Genomic DNA, 13,123 nt, shown 5'->3' on the forward strand with positions numbered 1-13,123 from the left:
AGATGCTATCTTACATACACAACATGTTGTCGATACTACCTAGAAATGAATCAAAGATAAAAATTGAAAATGTTGTGGTATCTTCTGATCTCTGTAAATCATCATCATCATAGGCAATCCCTCGAAATCGAGGAAGACTTGTTACCACTCTAAAAGTGAGTTCTTAGGTGATTGAACAATCCAATATGGGAATTACAGTCTCTGTCACAGGTGAGACGGACAGTTGTTGAAGGAAAGAGTGGGTGGGACTGGTTTACCGCACACTTCTTCCACTGCCTGCGCTTGGTTTCTGCATGCTCTCAGTGATGAGACTCGAGATGCTCAGCGGCCTCCCAGATGCACTTCTTTCACTTAGGGTGGTCTTTGGCCAGGGACTCCCAGGTATCGGTGGGGATGTTACATTTTATCAAGAAGGCTTTGAGGGTGCCCTTGAAACGTTTCCTCTGCCCACCTTGGGCTCCCTTGCTGTGTAAGCATTCCAACTAGAGCGCTTGCTTTGGGAGTCTTGTGTCAGGCATGCAGACAATATGGCCCACCCAACGGAGCTGGTCAAGTGTGGTCAGTGCTTTGATGCTGGCGATGACAGCTGCAAGAAAAATGCAGGAAACAGCATCAGCCCTTGTACATGACCTTCTTTGACCTTACAAAGACCTTTGACACTGTCAACCGCAAGGGACTATGGAGCGTCCTCCTCCGCTTCGGCTGCCCCCAAATGTTTGTCACCATCCTCCACCTGCTCCACGATGACATGATCTTGACCAACGGATCCATCACAGACCCAATCCACGTCCGGACCGGGGTCAAGCAGGGCTGCGTCACCACGCCAACCCTCTTTTCGATCTTCCTCACTGCAATGCTCCACCTCACACTCAACAAGCTCCCCGCTGGAGTGGAACTAAACTACAGAACCAGTGGGAACCTGTTCAACCTTCGTCGTCTCCAAGCCAGATCCAAGACCGTCACAACCTCTGTGAATCAGTGCTGTGAAACAGAACTATACCCTCATTAGAGCCTGTGTCAGCATCAATTTCCCACCTCAGTTATCCTCATGTCCCTCTGCAAAGATTATTAATGCCGTCCCAATTGGTGCCAGATGAGAACTCCCCTGCCGTCATACTCTGGATACCGGGAGAAGAAAGATGAAGCGCCGGTCACTTTCTTCAGTAAAAGATCTGCGGAGATGAGCAGCCATGACCCCACTCTAAATTGGATAGGGCATATTCTAGTACGCAGTGCATTCTGGGTACTTACATCCACCATTGGGGCCAAGTCTCATGGAATGGATCCTTTTAATCGGCCGGGGTGAATCGATTTTGCGAATTATTATTTTGAATGAAGTATTACTATGGTTTTTCTTTGGCTGCAGTTCGGTTCTGTCTCTGACCCATGAGAAGTGAAAGTGGATAGACGAATATGCAGCTCGAGCTCCGGCTCGCGTTCTATTTCTGTCCCATCCAACGGACCGGATAGAATGTCTTGGCGGGCCGGATATGGTCCACAGACCATATTTTGCCCACCACTGCTCTACACTATCCCATCAAACACTCCCAGGTCATGTACAGCTTGGCTTACATACAGTGTAAAGCATATTTAAACTACGCATCAAAACTCACAGGTCAGGTACAGTGTGTGTTAGATACAGTGTAAAGCATATTTAAAGTTGCCATAAAACACTCCCACGTCAAGTCCAGCACCAGATAGATACTGAGTAAAGCTCCCTCTAATCTGTCCCATGAAATACTCCCAGGTCAGGTAAAGGTCCCTCTACAAACTCCTATCAAACACTCCCAGGGCAGGTAAAGCACGGGCTAGATACAACGTAAAGCTCCCTCTACATAAGATGTGAAATCTGTTACTTTCTGTATCATTTATCATTTTTTTGATCTGATTTAGTAAAAATCCTCCATAAATATTGCATATGACAGGGTAGAGAGAGGAACAAGTGAGTGTACAACTGAACCCAGTCACTATTTCTCCTTCATTTCCCTGTCCAGTCACGATTTTTCCTTCATTTGCAGATGCTCCCCGACCAGTCCCCATTTCTTCATTTACAGACGCTCCCTGACTAGTCACCATTCCTCCTTCATTTACAGGCACCCCCTGACCAGTCATCATTTCTCCTCCATTTACAGACCCTCCCTGACTGGTTTCCATTTTTCCTTCATTTATAGATGCTCCCTCACCAGTCACCATTTCCAGTCACTCCCTGACCAGTCAACAATTCTCCATTTACAGACGCTCCCTCAACGGTCTCCTTCATTTACAGACGTTCATTTCCTCCCTCTCCTGGAGTTTGCCGCGGGGCCGCTTTGTGGACCTTTCTGTTGTGGCTTTAAGCAGATGAAAGAGCAAACATTGCAACATTTGGTGGTGAAGTGGATTCATTCAGGAGAGACAGCAGGGATTATTGCAGAAAATAACACAGTGTAGTGAGAAAGGAAATGCAGTGGATGTTGTGCAGGTGGATTGGCAAAACGTGTTTGGATAAGGTGCCGGACATGAGGCTTGTTTATCAAATGAAGGTTCACGATATTAAAGGAAGTGGGGCAGTGTGGACAGGAAGTTGGATAAAAGGCAGAAAGCAGAGGGTAGTGGTTAATGGATGTTCTTCAGACTGGGGGAATGTAAACAGTGGTGTCCCTCAGGGTCAGTGTTGGGACCATTGTTCTTAATATAGAGACAGGATTTGGATTTGGGTATATGGGGCACACGATCAAACTTTCCAGATGACACCAAATCTGGGACCATGACCAACTGTGAGGACTGCAAGTGACTTCTGTGTGAATATACAGGTTAGTAAATGGCTCCGGTAAATGTCAGATAAAATTTAATGCATAGAAATATGAGGTGATATATTTTGGGAGAAGATAATGGTCGGAAAAGTAGATTTAACGGTAAAAGTGTAAAAGGAGTAGAGTGGAACAGTAAAGAGATGTCAGATTCTAGCTAATGCCATGTGATATTAATTAGCAGGTTTGAGAATCCAGTTTCAGCAACTTAAATAAGAAATATAAGATGAGCAGATTTTCTGCCCAGTACTGTATCTTGTATTGATCCATCAATCAGAGTAAACATGCAAGTCCCGCGTGTCCACAGTAACTGACACGAGGTCAGCCCGCTGGATGGAACCTCAGGCACCCTGAGCTTGATCTCCGGTGTCTCCAGTCCCGACTGCCCCCTTACATCAGTCTCCCTTCACTTTTATTCCCTGCAGTGATCCATCCCTGGCTTCTCTGCTGGATTTTGGCAGGAAGCAAGGAAAAGACAGCTGGAATTTGAACGCATTCCCTGGATCCCAGCAGATACTTTTCTTCAGTAATGTTCTCAATAACCCTAAACTACTCTGCCTACTGTTAATTATATTATTTCTTATAGTTTCACAATTTATAGGTATAAACATCGCACATTATAATCTAATACATTACCCACTCTGGTTTAAGCTTACGTTGTGGTCAATAACAGACAAACCCTGTTCTTTCCCCTGATCTGATTAGAATTTCCAACTAGCCGATTCTGTGGAATAGAATGTCTTACCAGTGTTACCATGGGTCTGCTAATTCCCACGGGCAGATCAGACAAAGTGCTTTTAGTGGGAGGCCCAGCAGTGAAAGTGAAACCAAACCAAAGGGAACAAATAAAGATTTAAACCAAAGGAACAGGAAATGGAACAATGGGAAAAAAACACAACTGGCCCAAAAGTGTGATTAATTTCCCCAAAAGGTCGGTCTAGACAGTTAGAAACTCCTCCTGGTGAGTGTGTGCCTGCAGGACTCGGCTTCACTCCAGTGTTTAAAGGCACAGAGCGCTGGCCTCACACCCAGGGGGCAATGTGTGGGAATTCCAGGGGCAGTGAGGACACGTTCAGAAATACCCCAGAGCAGTGAATGCCCACTGGGCCCCAGCACATGCTCAGGGGAAAACCCCAGGAATGGGCAAAGCCAGAATGCCCACTCTGAACCCAGTTTGCTGCTCCCTCTGTGCCCAGCACTGCCTGCACCCCCGGCACACGGAAGTGGAATTTCAGCCTCAGTGTTACAAGTTTTATCGGTTACAGGCTGGAGAGAGGAATAGTTCACACTGACACCGAGCTGTGTGATCGGGTCAGTCTGTATATGACTGACGGGCCCTTTTGAGTGGTCAGGTTTTTAAATTTCCCGTAATTCTAATCCCAGATATAAGAGAGGAGAGATCTGTGTTTAAATCAAAGAGTCTCCTTAGAGATTCTGTGAGAGAAGGAACTGGTCAGCTTTAAACACCAGAAAGAGAAAAAATGTTAGAAATTTCCAATTAGCATTTTTTGACCAATTTCGACTCCCACAGGGATGGAGAATTTTAGAATAAGAAGGAACTGGTCATGATTTGAAAGGTACTGAAGGATTCGAGGAGCTCTTACATTTGGGATATTTATTTTGTCTACTCAAGGAGTTAGATAACAGACTTCTTGCTGTGAATATAAAGTTGCATTATTGGGCCATGATGTATTTTCTTGTTTATGTTTGGTTAAATATATTTTCTGAGTGGATTTAAATTCAAGACAATGTTTGCAGGCATGATGCTCTATTCACACATCGAGGGTAAGAGAAATGCTGTGGGGCACACGCAAAGTCCAGTAGCTGAAAGTGATTCACAGACTGGGTTTTGTGTTTCGTGTTTCGTGATCCCGGGCATGTTACCAATACCATCGCTGCATCCCAAGGCTAGGAGAGGCACGCTGGGAGGTATGGGGAGCTGGGACTTATCCATGAAGTAACTGAAGGTATGAAAACTGAAATAAAGTAGAATTAGAAAGGAGAAAAGGCCCAAAAATGTAGCAGTCAGTAACAGGACATCAATTAGTCTCCTCTTATCTAGGAGACATTAAATATCGACACACTGTTATTTGAAATATCAAATTATTAAGCTCCAGCTCAGTTAAAAGATTATCAACACCAGCAGAAACAAACTCCAACAATCAGAATGAACACGATTCAATCCAGGATGTGATTAACAGCAACAACAGCAGAATTCAAACCTTGCAGTCACTTGTGAGCTCGCTGGTGTCTCAGTAGGTGGGATGACTGAGTGAATCCCTTCCCACACTCAGAGCAGGTGAATGGTGTCTCCCCAGTGTGAACTCGATGGTGTTTCAGCAGGTCGGATGACTGAGTGAAACTCTTCCCACACTCAGAGCAGGTAAATGGTCTCTCTCCAGTATGAACTCGCTGGTGTCTCAGCAGGCTGGATGACTGAGTGAATCCCTTCCCACATTCAGTGCAGGTGAATGGCCTCTCCCCAGTATGAACTCGCTGGTGTTTCAGCAGGGTGGATGACTGAGTGAAACCCTTCCCACACTCAGAGCAAGTGAACGGCCTCTCCCCAGTATGAACTCGTTGGTGTATCAGCAGGTCGGATGACTTTGTGAAACCCTTCGCACATTCAGAGCAGGTGAACGGCCTCTCCCCAGTGTGAAATCGCAGGTGTGCCAGCAGGTCGGAAGACCGAATGAATCCCTTCCCACACTCGGAGCAAGTGAATGGCCTCTCCCCAGTGTGAACTCGCTGGTGTATCAGCAGGTGAGATGACCGAGTGAATCCCTTCCCACAGTCAGAGCAACTGAATGGTCTCTCTCCAGTGTGCACTCGCTGGTGTGTCAGCAGTTCGGATGACTGAGCGAATCCCTTGCCACACACGGAGCAGGTGAACGGCCTCTCCCCAGTGTGAATTCGCTGGTGAGTTACAAGATGGTATGACCGAGTGAATCCCTTCCCACACACTGCACAGGTAAATGGTCTCTCCCCAGTGTGAATTCGCTGGTGTGTCAGCAGGTCAGATGACCGAATGAAACCCTGCCCACACACGGAGCAGGTGAACGGCCTCTCCCCAGTGTGACTGCGCTTGTGCCTCCCCAGGTTAGATGATAGGCTGAAGCCTTGTCCACACACAGAGCACATGTACCGTTTCTCCCTGCTGTGAACGGTGCTTTTAGCTTTCATGCTCAAAGGCCGATCATATTTTGGTCCCAATGTAACGAGTAACTCCGTGAGATCTTGACGTGACATTTGGTTTGAGATTCCCGTCTGCAAATCCTCCCCTTTTGACACCCTGTAAAATGAATTTCAAACAGGAAACGGAAGGTTGAGAGAGAACCTACCTAAACATAAAGACAGGTTGTAAAATTGAGCTTAATGAATCTGGTCATTTGCTGGGCTGGCACTGGAGAAATGTCACCAAAGAAGCTGCCAGATTGTCGTTAAAAATCCAACTGGTCACTAATGTCCTTCAGTGACAGTCCCACATGAGAAATTATTGGTCCTACTGGGCTCAGTAATACTGGAGGTTAAACCCAGCAACTTTTCCATCTCCACTCCAGCTCAAACTGATGCAACAAACAGACCCACACAGGAGGCCACCCCGACACAGAGCGGCCTGCTGTATAAATGCAAGTTGTTGTTTTCCTTGTGTGGGGGAGGTGCTGCCCCTGGGGCTTCCTGGTGCCGGAGCCCTGGCCGCACGTGCACCAGGCCCTGCAGCTCTGAGACCTGCGTTCGGTGTTGCTGAGGCCGCACTCGCTCTGCTCAGTCTCCGGGAACCGCTCTGCACAGGAAGGCGCTCTTTGGGATCAGCCCTTCCCGTGCGCTGTCCCCCTGCTGATGGAGATAGGGCATATCCCCCCACGCAGGACACCCTGGGTAAGACTATCTGCCATTGTCGGGGAGTGGTACAACACAGAAGGAGGCCATTCGGCCCATCATGTCTGTGCCGGCCTTTTGGTAGAACTATTCAATGAGTCTCACTCCTCTGCTCTTTACTCGTAGCATGGCATATTTTTCCCTTCAAGTATTTATCCAATTCCCTTTTGAAAGTTACTATTGAATCTGCTTTCAGGCAGAGCATTCCAGATCACAACTAGTCGCTGTGTAACAAATGATTTCACATCTCACCCCCGGTTCTTTTGCCAATAACTGAAGTTCCTCATCCATTCCTTGCTTTGGAGGCAGTTCAGTGAAGGTTCACTAGGTTGATTCCGGAGATGAGGTGGTTGACTTATGAGGAAAGGTTGAGTAGGTTGGACCTCTACTCATTGGAATTCAGAAGAATGAGAGGTGATCTTATCAAAACATATAAGATTATGAGGCGGCTTGACAAGGTGGATGCAGAAAGGATGTTTCCACTGATGGGGGCGACTAGAACTAGAGAGCATGATCTTAGAATAAGGGGCTGCCCATTTAAAACAGAGATGAGGAGAAATTTATTCTCTCAGAGAGTTGTAAATCTGTGGAATTTGTTGCCTCAGAGAGCTGTGGATGCTGGGACATTGAATAAATTTAAGACAGAAATAGACAGCTTCTTAAATGATAAGGGGATAAGGGGTTATGGAGAGCAGGTGGGGAAGTGGAGCTGAGTCCATGATCAGATCAGCCATGATCTTATTGAATGGCGGAGCAAGCTCGAAGGGCCGTATGGCCTACTCCTGTTCCTATTTCTTATGTTCTTATCCCTGGCACCATTCCTTCTGCACCCTCTCTAAAAGCTTGGCATCATTCCTAAAGTTTGGGGCCCAGAATTGAACACAGTACTCCAGCTGAGGTCTAACCAATGTTTTATTAAGGTTTAGCATAACTAAATATCAAATGCTGATATATCCATGATGGGGTTTAAACGGTGAGGTATATCCAGTCAGTTGGATTTGTAAATAAGACTGTGAACCGAAAGAAGCACATTTGGAGTGGAGAGCCGTGAGACACGCTGTGTAACCAGGCGCATACACTCTGCACATCCCAGACATCACTTGGTTCCCACTTGGCATGAAAGGAATATGTTACTTGCAACAATTCATTGGATTTGATTTCAAATATATTAGTATAGAAACTGAATCATGTTTCTATGATTGCTTTCCCAACTCAGATTCAAGGCCTCTATTTTTTTCTTTGTCTGTGTACAGTCCCAGGATTCCAACCCTAGGACTGTACATGGAGATTCCAAACCTGGGAATGTACATGGAGATTCCAACCCTAGGACTGTACATGGAGATTCCAAACCTGGGACTGTACATGGGGATTCCATACCTGGGACTGGACATGGGGATTCGAACCCTGGGACTGTAGACGGGGCATTCCAGCCCTAGGACTATAGAAGGGGACCCATCTCTGGGGCTCTAGCTACAAATGTGTGGGATGTAAACTGAGTAGCATCTTTAGAAGAGATGGTGAGAGAAAAGTAACTGTGGCTGCAATTTTCACACGGGCACTAGGTTCCCAGTTGGGTCCAGACACTGAAGCCCCACCCACGTTTTGTACCAAGAGAACTGCGCATACACTTTGCTACTCACTGTTTCAAGATGGCGGAGCGTTGAATCGGCCTTCCTATACAAAGATGGCGGCAGTTCGCCTGGGCCTGTGACCTGGAGAAAGCCGCGAGCTGCAAACGTGGGGCGATCAGATTATTATTCCGGGCTTGCGGCATACACCAGTTGTTTATGAAGCCTCTCCGTCCACTCGCGGATCCATTACGTCCCTCCGCCCCGCTGAATCTTACCGAGTTGTCCACAGCCTCTCCCTACTGTCTCTCTCCACCATTACACGCATCGCGGATGCTCCAAAACAAGGCGGATTTCGCGCTTGCGCGCTGGGCTCCGGTAGACTGGGTGCGGCACATTCTCCCCCGCTGTGCATGCTGGGGGAAAGCCCCGCCATTGAAAGCTCACGTTTGTCAATAGACCTGGATTTATCGTGATTGCTTTGAGCACTGAACCATGTTCATTCTGGCAGCTCGAGTTTGTTTCTTCTGATTTTAATAACCCCTATACCTGGGCTGAAGATTACCATTCCTCATGTTGAGGCTCTATAATTCCCGAGCGGAGCATAAACGCCGGCATGGACTGGATAGTCCGAATGACCCGTGTATGTGCCGTATATCCTATGTAATTTTGTAGTCTCAGTGTAAGCACTGCGCAGCACACTCGCCTGTGAGTCAGAAGGTTGAGGGAGCACTGCACTGTAAACCGAGGCCCCGTTTGCTCTAAAAGATCCCATTTATTTCGAAGAAGAGCGGGTGAGTTATCCCCGGTGCCCTGGCCAATATTTATTCCTCAATCAACATAACAAAAAAAAACAGATTATCTGGTCATTATCGCAATGCTGTTTGTGGGAGCTCGCTGTGCGCAAATTGGCTGCCGCGTTTCCCACATTACAATAGTGACTACACTCCAAAAAGTACTTCATTGGCTGTAAAAAAAAACTTTGAGACGTCCGGTGGTCGTGAAAGGCGCTATATGTCTCAGTGTAAGCGGTCCCTGGATTTGGTGCTTCAGTGTAACTGGTTCCGGGTTTTGTGTCACAGTATTGGTAATCCCTAGATTTGGTGTCATGGTGTAAGTGGTTTCTGAATCTAGTTTATCAGTATAAGTGCCCCTTGGATTTGGGATCACAATGCATGTGGCCCCTGGATTTGGTGTCACAGTATAAGTGGATCTTGGATTTGGTGTCATAATGTATGTAGTCCCTGGATTTGATGTCAACAACATTTCTTAACTGGGACTGAGGCCAAACCCGCAGCCCAGCAATATGTTCAGCACAGAATGATCCCACACAAATCTATTCCCAAATAACACAGTCCACATTAATTCACCAGAAACAGCTCAGTACCCACAACTAACTGCAGCACAGCGCCTAACTTCAGTGAAACACACAATTCAAAATATTTTAAAGAGAAAATAAACCCCATTATAGTGGTCAGGCCATCAAATCCAGCTTTCTTATTGTTCAGTACAGGCAATGGCACAAACACCTTGTAGATAAATCTTATCAATTTACTACACTTTCCTGACTTTCATAAGAATTTGCATTAATACCAGATTGCACCCAGATGATTTATGCCAATTCACCCAAGAACAATGATTTAAGAAGAAAATCCAAATTGATGGTGTAATGTTCCTGTTTTCATCTTACATCTTCATTCACTTCCTCTCATTAACTTTGATACAGTATTCACCATTTCATTCATGAGCCCCAGAGGAATTTTACTGTCTGATACAATATTATCATAATATCGTTAAAACATAGATCGAACATTCCCACTTGCTCCAAGTTATAACCCATTTTGTTTGTTTAATTTAATAACTATTTTTACTTAACTCTTCTTGGACCTTTTATTCCCCAAAATATGCCAGAGAGCAATTCAGTCTGTGGGATGAAGGATGTTAGTTACTTTAAACACAACAGTCTCCCTCTAAAAACTTCTTTCTGAATATGTAGTTTGGACAAGACTACTTAGACTGGATCTTTTCAAAAAGCAAACTTGATTATCCCCTTAAATTTCAGCTAACTTTCACTTCACATGTGCTTGAACAGCACATCAATTTAAATTTTACAAACAAATTATGTCCAGACTTTGTGATTTTACAAAGAAGACTCAAGCAACAATTACATTTGGATGCAAGTCATTTATCTCCACCTTCAAGCAGTGTTTCTTGATAAACAGGATTACATGGGATATACGGCACAAAGACATACCATTCGGCCCATCAAGACCATGCCGGCGTTTATACTCCACTTGAGCCTCCTCCCGTCTGTCCTCATCTAATTCTATCAGCATAACTCTCTATTCCCTTCTCCCTGATATGCTTGACTAGTCTCCCCTTAAATGCTTCTATACTATTTGCTTCAACCACTTCCTGTGGTAGCGAGTTCCACATTCTTATCAATCTTTGGGTAAAAAAGTTTCTTCCCAATTCCCTATTTTATTTCTTGGTGACTATCGTATATTGATGGCCTTTGTTATGCTCTTCCCTACAAGTGGAAACACTCATTCTGTAGTGTCCTTACACCTTACTATAGAATCACACGAGACATGTACTGCAGACAAGGTCACTACGTGACCTGACCCTTTATTCCCAGGACCAAGAAGTGCTGACCATGCGTGGGACCTCCCTTTATACACCTGGATGACCAGGTGAGGAGTGTCTCCCACAAGTTCACCCCCTGTAGTCAAGGTGTACATTTCTCTGGTGTATACAGTGTACAGTATTGTTACATAAAAGGTTACAGTTATATGAAGGTTACAAATATGACATCACCTCCCCCCAACGTCTTTGGGTCAAAGATTGAGTCTTTCAGGCAGTTGATGCTATCTCGTGGAGCACCGCAGTTGGGGTTCTGGTGGTTGAGTCTCAGTCACCTGAGGTGATTCGGCCTGTCTGGGCTGGCCGCAGGGACTATGCATGCTGTTGAATGTCCTGTTGCTCGTTCATTGGCAGTGGTGTGGGTAAGATCTCATGATCTTCCTCAGGTTCCTCAGTGTCCATGCTAAACCTTTTCTTTACTTGGTCCAGATGTTTGCGGCATATCTGCTCATTGCTAAGTCTGACCACTATGACCCTATTCCCCTCTTTGCGAATTACAGTACCCTCAAGCCACTTGGGTCCCAAAGCATGACTGAGAATGAATACAGGGTCATCGATTTCTATGCCTCTCCCCACTGAGTTGCGATCATGGCACTCAATTTGGGACTGGTACTTGCGCTCTACAATGTCTGACAGGGCTGGATGAATGAGGTACAGCCGCGTTTTAAGCATGCATTTCATGAGTAGTTCCATGGGCGGGACTCCCGTGAGCGAATGTGGGAGGGACCTATAGGCCAGCAGGAGGCGCCATAGGTGGTACTGAAGGGAGGGTCCTTGAATCCGGAATATGCCCTGTTTTAAAATTTGAATCGCACATTCCGCCTGGCCACTGGAAACTGGCTTGAATGGTGCTGTCCTGATGTGTCGATACCATTATCCGACATAAACTCCTGGAATTCATAGCTAGTGAAACACGGGGCATTGTCGCTAACCAGGATGTCCGGCAAGCCGTGGGTCGCAAAGACCGTACGCAGACTCTCCACAGTGGTGGATGTCGTGCACAAATTCAATATGATGCACTCGATCCATTTAGAGTATGCATCGACAACAATCTGGAACATTTTTCCCATGAACGGGCCCGCATAGATCATGGCTTGGTGGGCCAGGGCCACGGGCTGAGTTGGGCCTCCCTGGGGGCATTTCACAGCTGAGCACACGTCATGCACCTGCGAACCCAGTGTTCCAGGTCTGACTCAATTCCCGGCCACCATACATGTGACCGGGCAATGGCCTTCATTTACAAGATGCCTGGGTGCTCGCTGTGGAGTTCCATGATGAATGCTTCCCTTCCTTTATGGGGCGTGACTATCCGGCTGCCCCATAGCAGGCAGTCGGCTTGGATGGAGAGCTCGTCCATCCATCTGTGAAATGGTCTGACCTCCTTGGGGCATGCTCCGTGTGCGGGCGCCCAATCCCCAGTCAGGACACATTTCTTTATCAGGAATAGGAGGGGATCTCTGTTGGTCCAGATTTTGATCTGGCGGGCTGTGATGGGGGAGCCTGTGGTGTCGAAAGCCTCAATGGCCATGACCATCTCTGCGCTTTGCTCCGACGCCCCCTCAGTGGTGGCCAGTGGGAGCCTGCTGAGTGCATCAGTGCAATTTTCGGTGCCAGGCTGGTGCCGTATGGTGTAGTCATATGCAGCCAAGGTGAGGGCCCACCGCTGTATGTGAGCTGACACATTGGCATTGACAGCCTTGCTGTCGGACAACAGGGATGTTAACGGCTTGTGGTCCGTTTCTAACTCGAACCTTCTCCCGAAAAGGTACTGGTGCATCTTTTTCATCCCGTAGACACATGCGAGTGCTTCCTTTTCAACAATCCCATATCTCTGTTCTGCCTGGGAGAGCGACCTGGAGGCCTTCATCATTACTCTGCTGCAATACACACCCAACCCCATAGGATGATACATCACATGTTAAAACTAGTTTCTTACAGGAGTTGTACAAGGTCAACAGCTTGTTAGAACAAAGCAGGTTCCGCGCCCGATTGAAAGCCCGTTCTTGACAGTCCCCCCAAAACCATTCGCAACCCTTATGCAGGAGCACGTGTAGTGGCTGCAACAATTGCTTAAGTTCTGCAGAAAGTTCCCGAAGTAGTTCAAGAGTCCCAGGAATGACTGCAACTCCAATGTGTTGCCCGGCCTGGGTGCACGACGGATCTCCTCCATTTTGGATTTGGTAGGCCAGATCCCATCTGCGGCAACCCTCCTGCCCAAAAACTTGACCTCTGGGGCCATAAACA

The 13,123-nt window shown here is 46.7% G+C and overlaps 1 protein-coding gene across 1 annotated transcript in view; it reads right to left on the reverse strand.

Annotated features, from left to right (window-relative positions):
• The window catches only part of LOC139274065 (zinc finger protein 271-like), a 97,339-nt gene that overhangs the window by 12,634 nt on the left and 71,582 nt on the right, over positions 1-13,123 (reverse strand). Inside the window, exons 4-5 of the mRNA XM_070891116.1 lie at positions 8,309-8,535; positions 5,025-6,081 (exon numbers count right to left, since the gene is read on the reverse strand). Coding sequence (XP_070747217.1) covers positions 5,025-6,081; positions 8,309-8,535 — 1,284 coding nt within the window. The remainder of the gene's footprint in view (positions 1-5,024; positions 6,082-8,308; positions 8,536-13,123) is intronic.

The sequence above is a fragment of the Pristiophorus japonicus genome, chromosome 9, assembly GCF_044704955.1.
Source record: "Pristiophorus japonicus isolate sPriJap1 chromosome 9, sPriJap1.hap1, whole genome shotgun sequence".
In the NCBI taxonomy this organism is placed as follows: Eukaryota; Metazoa; Chordata; class Chondrichthyes; family Pristiophoridae; genus Pristiophorus; species Pristiophorus japonicus.